The 8572-nt window shown below is 31.2% G+C and overlaps 1 protein-coding gene across 1 annotated transcript; it reads right to left on the bottom strand.

Moving 5' to 3' along the window:
* Positions 1-1264: 1264 nt before the first annotated feature.
* Positions 1265-6780, bottom strand: LOC128188442 (neuroguidin-A-like). Its single transcript, XM_052859494.1, has 13 exons — positions 6685-6780; positions 6301-6439; positions 5688-5825; positions 5478-5562; positions 5333-5385; positions 5040-5127; positions 4568-4692; positions 3838-3893; positions 3657-3705; positions 3032-3124; positions 2697-2735; positions 1984-2002; positions 1265-1712 (listed from the first exon to the last, which is right to left on the bottom strand). Exons 2-13 carry the CDS (start codon positions 6427-6429, stop codon positions 1687-1689), a joined length of 900 nt encoding a protein of 299 aa, XP_052715454.1. The 5' UTR covers positions 6430-6439; positions 6685-6780; the 3' UTR covers positions 1265-1686.
* Between the last annotated feature and the right edge of the window lie 1792 nt (positions 6781-8572).

The raw sequence follows: 8572 nt of genomic DNA, 5'->3' as shown, positions 1-8572 counted from the left end.
TAAAGAGCGCGACCTCGTGCAAAGGCAATAATTTCCTTTTCTTTTCTGTTCATTTAATTGATCGATATGTACCTGTACTCCCAATTGTAAACATTGCAATATAGTCTGTGTTATTTCAGAGCGTTGTCCTTTTTTCTTTATCATTAACATCAAGTGTTTTTAGAAAAATCAAAATAATTGCAAAATTTGATCATATATACCTACATGTCCATGATGAAAATTTATCCTAATTGATTATGAAATTCGATCTTTACAAATGCAGATTCAATCAACCTTGTGCGCGCTGAATCGTCGGGAAGCTATGAACGCTCACTGAACGTAGTAAGCTTTAACCATTTGACGGTTGATTTTCAAACGATTAACATAACCACAACTCATTTACATGAACATACATTTCAAATTGAAATATATGTGCGATGCTACTACAGACATTTCCGAATAATCCGACTTTTCTCGTGTTAAAATGTGCGGTAAAGAAATCAAAAATTATAAGAAAATAATGGCATTGCATTTCAAAGTTTCTATCAATAATGCTTCTCGTGTCGTTTTGTGATTTTTGGTATGTCCAAATCTTTCAATGGTTAACTGAATATCGATTCTATTAATTCGGCTGCGAAAGCACAAGCTGTCATTCTACAAGTACTTCAAAAGGTGTGTCCATAACATTAACGATTTTTTAATCTACCCTATCTAAAGAGTATTCTTATGGATAATATTATTTCTAGTGAACACATGCTTTTAAATGGGTATATGTCGTTTCTTGTTGTGTCCAGTTTTACGTTTAAAAATCTACAAGTACTTCACAATTACAGCATTTCGCTGTGTCGATGGCTTTTTCCAGTGAATGAAGTTGTGCATTTACAAGAAAATAAAACCAAGCATGCCTTGTAAGACTTTTTAGGCAAATTATCAGAAAATGATACATAACATTTTTCACTTTTCCACTGAAAACAAGATAAGTTCCAATTCATGAAGGTTCTTACATTTACTCTGCGTAATTTGGAGTAAATAGATACCTTTTGTAACCAATATACTATTGGGTAAACCTCATAGGCAATCATCGCAGAAACAAGTGCCTGTACAAGTTTGGTTGAAAACTAGAGATGTTGAAAATGTGTAAAGCTTATAGACATATTGACAGACAGTCATATAGACACCTGATAATCAGAAATGTCTCCTGGAATATATAGCACAGGTGAGCTAAAAGATTAATGGGTCAATTTAGAAATTGGAGATAAATATGTGAAATAATGACATAAATACATTTAAAATCAAACATTTATTTTATGTATTTCCCTTAATTTCTTGAAGCAATGTCATAATCAATAACATTTTAGTCAGCGTAAAATATGATTATGTATTATTGATATCATCATACTTCAAAAGAACAAATTACAGAATTTTGCCAATTTCACTGCATTTATGTAAATTATTTAAACAGCAATTTGACTGAACACAATCACATTCTGTAATCTCCCAATATTACAAATTGCACTATATTACATGCAGATTGTCATTCCATCAGATATAATTGTATTTCGGTGCAATTTACATTACATGGAAATTGATACTTAATATATATATAATAATTATATATATCACAGAGGCATGTCAAAAAGTACTGCAATAGATGTTCACGTATGCAAGTTAATGACCATATAATTTCCTTTCTGTTCCTTTTTAATTTCAATGTTTTCTCTTCTTTTTAAAACCTGAAATGGGGAAGATAACAGAATAAAATTGCATCATTTTTCTTTTGAAACATTTTCACTCTATACTCAATTTAACTCTTCTCAGTCACACCTTAGACCTATCTAGGTAACATATTTTGTTCCTATATAATTTATCATAAATGTTAAGGGTTTTTTTCTATTTCATCTGTCAGTTTTGAATTGGTAAGGTGTGACTTTTTTCTTACAGATGTACGTAAAACATATAAATAAGTTGAAATGTGAGACAAAAAAATGATTCTTAACAACATACCTTTCTTTCCTTTTTTACCCTGAAATGAAAAATTGGAAAAAATGAAAGAATGGTATGAAAAATGGTTTCCCTCTTATTAGTTGTTATTTCCTGGACTTAGATTAAATGTAGTATAATATGTGTTAATTTAATGATAATAAATGTACAACTCAAGAATTTTTTTTAAGTTGAGCTGCAACTGTTGTATGTTTCAATAATATGCATATATTTATGTTGTTAAAACTTATTACATACATAATTTATAGTTGAATTAAATTAAAATTTATGCAGTGAATTCATAAATGGTCTCTAAATCATGAGGAATAATATCAATAATCATTATCATAACTCTATATGCAATTTGCTGACCACATATGACCATTTAAATATGTCTTCTTATGATTTTTTAATAAAAGCATATATGAAATAAAAGTTTATGAGTTTTATACTGAATATCATGGGTTTTTTTTACATATATACCCAGGTAACATTTTAGATGAATGGGTACAAGAGCTGTTTTTGCAAAAATAAAGGCCGAAATTTTATACTGACTACCAGTAAGTAAATTATGTTAAGTCTTGAATGACTTATTTGCCCAACTTTTTCCTTACGAGCATGTAAGGGGGAGGTAACGGTGAAATATATGTGTTGTTAGTCTGTACATTTATTCCTAAAAGAAACTGTAAATATAATAAAAGCACAAGGCGTATAACACATATACATGAATCATTTACCTTTCCACCATGTTTTCTTTTCTTGGAAGATCCTCCAGCCTAGAAAATTTAAAAAAAAAAAAACATACAACCTTGTGAAATGTTTACTACTTCTATCAATGATCAGATTGATATATCCATTACACCTGAAGACCCAGCAATATTGACCCACCCAGTCAACTGAGAGCTTTGTATAAATCAGACAATATTGATTCTGTTCACACCCTGCCATTTACAGGTGGGAAATGACAGTCTGGTCTGAGCCTTGTGTAATTTGCAGATAATGCACTGTACCTAAAGCCAGATAGTTGTGAAATTGGAGAGAGAGAGATGTCAAAACAATGTAAAAGTAATACCTGTGGGGCTCGGCCCTCTGTGAGAGCGCTGATGTCATCGAAATGCGTCAGATTGTTTAACGAGGACAATCCAGCCACTCTCTTCATTTCGTTCTGCAAGCAGAGTAAATACAAGTAATGATGAGCAATGAACATAAATCAATAACACATTGTCTCACAAGGGCTGTTGCAATCAGTAATATTTATTTGTCTTTTGAAATACAATGATCACCTTAACTGTTGCCAATATTTTTGCATGTTAGTAAATTTTGACATTCAAAATTACATAAGATAGATATTAAGATGATTTTATTTCAATTTTAGGCCAAAAAGGCATAAAAGATAAGTACAAATTCCAAAATAAACAATTTATAAAATTCAATATACTGCACTTATGTGTGATATACAACATTATAATGGTTTAAACAAGGATGACATGGTGGGGGGGGGGGGGTTAGTCTGTGAAAATTTGACATAATAAAAGCAGTAAAAATAAGTAGAAGATCACTGAAGTCATTTTTTGTACACAAGTCTTTGATTTAACCAAAATAATTAACTCAGTACTCAATTATTAAAACAAGCTGGATAAATATTGAATGACAAAAACAAGAAAATAAGATGATAATATCAAAATATCCATGATTACCTTGTCTTTCTTTGACACAGAAAATCTCATGAAATTCTCCTCTTCATAACTATAACACAAAAAGACACTCACAGAGTTAAACTTGTATCAGGGATGACCATGGTCATCAACGACAATTTACTTTTACTCAAGAAATATTACTCTTATAAAACATTCGTCTCTGACTGTCAGCACAACTTACTGAGTTCTCTCCCTTAATTTCCTTTCAGCTCTCGACCTCTGTGTGCTCGTTGTTTCCTGTAAATCAAAAAGATTAATATTTTTAATTAAAGATATGTACCATATACAAGAAAAAAAGAAACTCTTTGTCTTAATTACTTTAAAAAATATTAAAATAAAGACATTATGTAGAAAAAGTCATTTTTAATTTATTTCCAATAGGATAGTACTTATGTTACAATTCACTTTGTATGTCACACAATATTTTCATTCTTTAAGTTATAATATACTTGTACATAGAATTAAAAAGTATTTTAGCACATTTAAATTTACAATCACAAATGAAAATTTATAATACACTTTTCCTTTTATATGGATCTAATATTAGTTTTTATGGCAATAAAATTTCAATGGGAACTGAATTTTTTAAACAGCTTTTTTTATGTGTATTAGACAGTTAAAAGTTAAAATATATTGGCATGTAGAATTATTAAGTATTTTAGCATCGATAAATGAAGCATACATTTACAATCACAAATCAAAATTAAACACATTTCCTTTTGTATGGATCTAATATTAATTTCTAAGGCAATAATGAAATTCCATGTAAACTAATTTTTTTTAACAGCTTTTTTATATGTATTTCAGACAGTCTGTTGATTTAATTAAACAAATTTTTATCGAAGAAATATATAACCAGGATTTGCAACAAGTTCAGAAACTAAGACAGCCCTCGTATTTCCCATACTTACCCTGATCTCTGTCGGTCCCTCGCTGAATTCCTCTCGTAGTTCCCTGAGCATGCTGGTACTGAGGGCCCGCTTTTTGGCCCTCTCCAGGACCTTTTGATCTTTGTCCATCTCTGTTTCATCTCCCTCTGACAAAAAGCAAACAAAATCATATTAGATCCACTATTTCACTCATAAGCCATGCTAAACTGTAACAACTGGTTGAAATGAATCTTAGGCTATTTCTAAAAAAACAATTCTTATGGTATAGAATCCCTAGTTATCTAATTAAAGGGATATACATGTTTGACTACTAAACATATATTTCTCACAACAGATTTTGATTGCTTCAATTAAGAGCTAATTCCTCCAACTGGAAAGTATGTCAACATCAATGCAAGTTTGTTAGCTTATTAAACTTGGCTTTATATCTTTGATGTACATTGTATTTTAATTTTGCTTGGTCTGATCAGAGGGTTATAATGTATGTAGTTACCATAGTGCATGGCTGTGAGTTTTGGTGGGTGATATATCTTGGATTTCTTTTCTTCTCCCTCCGATTCCGATTCTGATTCATCATCCAACTAAAAAAGATGTTTTATTCTTTAAAGGGTAATTGCAATGATGATAAATTTTTTAAAAATATTTTTAGATCTATCTGAATAAAAATAATCCTGAAAATTTTAAGGTACAAACATATATTCCAAGAATTAAATCCTTTATACCATATTTATAACGCAATCATAAAATGTATGCATTAATTCAAAAGTTACAGGTGAATTTACAAACCTTGCTTATGAGGTTTTCAGGATTAGCTCTGTATCTAAGAGGGTCTGAAGAATCTAAAACAAATGTGAAAGAAAAGTGTTATGTTGATCTTGAAATAAAGATAAAAGAATTCCATTGTCATTTATTTAATTATCACAAGCCTTACCTGTCCCACCACTGGCTGCTGTTCTGACTACTTTATCTACCTGGTATTTTAATTTTTTATCAATTGGTCTCATTTTTTCCAAAACCTAAATATTAAAAAACATATAAATATTAGAAACTAAGGAAAATATCAAAAAAAATTAAACCATTTAAGTATATTATAAACCAAGGTAATACCATGAAAAGTTGACACATGTGAGGTGACACTGACCGTTCTTATTTCAATGAGTCGATCTATGGCAGGGTCATCCTGTATACTGGATCCCTGCGACTTCTGTAGGCTTATGTAGGTCAGATTCATCAGGTAGCTAAGTAAAAGCTGGTACTTCAATTCCAGAAAACTTATTCCCTGAAAATGGTGTAAAAAAATATAAAATTACATACAGTACCGATCAGACCCAACCTAACAGAAAGTAAACCAAGACTAAACCCTGTGTTTACTTTCGGCGTTTACTCTGGGTTTACTAGAGTGGGCCCAGGGTAAACCAAGAGAGTAAACTCCAATCAAAAGTAGACCCCTGAGGCAGAAGCTACATGTGTATTTGGAAATATACAAGGGGTTGGAATAGCAGACAGTAAGATAATTAGATAAAAGACACATATACATGTACTTCACATTTCAAAAAGTAAACCCCGAAAGTAAACCAAGGGTTTAGTTGGGGTTTACTCTGGTGCTAGCACCAGAGTAAACCCCATAATCAGTACTGTATAATCAATTATTTAACTAATGCTTGAAAGATATCAGTTTGGTGCATTATTGCATAGGGACTATCCTATACGTTGATTTATAAGTGATTGATTCATTAGATTAGAAGTTGGCTTACTTTTGATGTATTGTACTCATTTTCTGTGGCTTTCTTCAGGAGGTGTTCTACTAATTTTGTCACATCCTGGGTCTGAGACTCCACAGCACTCAGTAGATTCACAGCTTCCGTTATCTCCTCTGTCGACATATTTCTAAACCTTTGTTAAATTATAATACCTATCAAGTTAAACCACATGTTTGCTTGAAAGACAGTCTGAAACACAATCATCATTATGATCATACACCACAATACATCAATTATCATTTTTCGGTTATCTAGTTAACCAATGTTAACAGGTCAATGCATTGATCTCAGATACATCTTACATACCATGTTTATGATTTCTCAGTAATAATCCAAAATAATTTACTATTATCTACGAATGCAATCAGTAATACATACCAAAATCATAAAATGAATATAATTTTTCGATTTTTTTTCCACGTGAATTTTCAGCGGAAATGCAAATAGCTACATAAATCAGAAACCATAACGGATACATGAAGTTCCGGAAAATTCTTTTGGAGTACCCGTTATTTCGGCTCTATCTGTGTTTGAACGGCAAGTACCTTTCCCCAAATTAAGTATACATGAACTTGACGAATTAGATTAGAATTTTATAAAACCAAATATATTTTTTTTTCATTTTTCATCTAGGAAACTGAATAGAAAGACCTCTGCATGCGCGGATCCAGAAAATTTTTCCAGGGGGGGTCCGAAGGATAATTATGTTTGCCAGGGGGGGGGGGGGGGGGTCCGAGGCATATTTTCGCGATAATTTTACTATGTAAATTTAATAAATTTTCATTTTCCAGGGGGGGTCGGGACCCCCCCCCCCGACCCCCCCTCTAGATCCGCGCATGCCTCTGTATACCATCATGGTCAACTATAGCCAGCTGATATTCTGAATCGTGATTGTGGTGGGATTGGAGGATCATTTAATCAGTTAATTTACAAAATAGCAATTAGATTATCCTATATTTCTAATATTTTCGAATTTCAAATAATTTTTGTTCTTAATTTCATACCATGAAGACATAATTTTAAAGGGGCATGGTAACGATTTTGGTCATATTCTGTTTTTCTCTTTTTAATGTTTACAATTAATGTTTACAATGCTTTAGGAATGCATTTCTAGTAGTCAAGTAAAATATTCATGAGAGTCAGTCGTAGAGTTGCAAAAAAGATACAGGGCTCACAATTCTTAATTCATGTAAACAAGGCTCGTGCCCTGTTTTGTTTACATAGGTTCAATATATATACCAGTAAAAATCTTTTTCAAGCTGATTTTTGTATTTTCTTATTCATTTTAAGCATAAATTAACAGTCCAAAACGTTTAACACATTCATTTTAGGTCTAAAACTGGAATGTTTATTTCAACTTTCAAAATTTAAACAAAGGCTTTGTTTACATAGCATAGAATTGTGAGCTCTGTAACTCACTTATAACTTATGACTCTCAAAATTTTGATTGCCTTTCTAAAGCATTGTAAACATCTAAATCGGAAAAATATTTTTTAACCAAAATCGTGGCCATACCCCTTTAAATACATTTAAAAGCAGGACATAAAACACATTTTACACTCAAATCTATATGATTTCATATGAAAATTAATATATGATTATAGATTGGGCAGAAACCAGATTTTATTCCTTCATCATATCCTGTATACTAACATATTTTTATTATCCCTGCTAAGGAGAATTACACAACGTTCAGAAAACAACCAAACAATTTAAAACTGGTGTGTAAATGCAGAGATGTATTTTATAGCTAATTAATATATGTCCGGGGTTAATGTCGAAATATTAGATATACATATGTACATGTATGTACAAACATGAGTAATAATTTAATGTGCGTTCTTTGGTGTTTCATACATGTATGAAAGTAAAGAGCATTGCAGAACGTTGTCTATCTCTTTCTTCAATAATCTCTACCGTTCATAGCCCAAATGAAACAGAAATTAAGAAAAGATTTTGTTCTTAACTCAGTTAATTTTTTTTTTTTATATCTTTGTTCAATTATATTTTTAAAATGATTGAAGATACTTTCATATCATCATATGCAATTGTGGTTATTGTCGATCAGCACTTTACATCGAAAAAAGTCAGAACCAGTATTTTTTTACATAGACGTGAAGGTAACCATGGTTACATGAAGTCTCACGTTTGTCCGTGGAATTAATGCTCTCAATCTATAGCTGACTTTTTTTGCGTAATTTCACGAAATAATCCAAACATTGTCGATGTCACAAGTATAAAACTAGACGAATTCATGAACAATTTA

This window comes from Crassostrea angulata, chromosome 6, assembly GCF_025612915.1.
Source record: "Crassostrea angulata isolate pt1a10 chromosome 6, ASM2561291v2, whole genome shotgun sequence".
NCBI classification, from domain to species: Eukaryota; Metazoa; Mollusca; class Bivalvia; order Ostreida; family Ostreidae; genus Magallana; species Magallana angulata.
The sequence above is the reverse complement of the archived record's forward strand: the minus strand, read 5'-3'. Positions and strand labels throughout refer to the sequence as shown.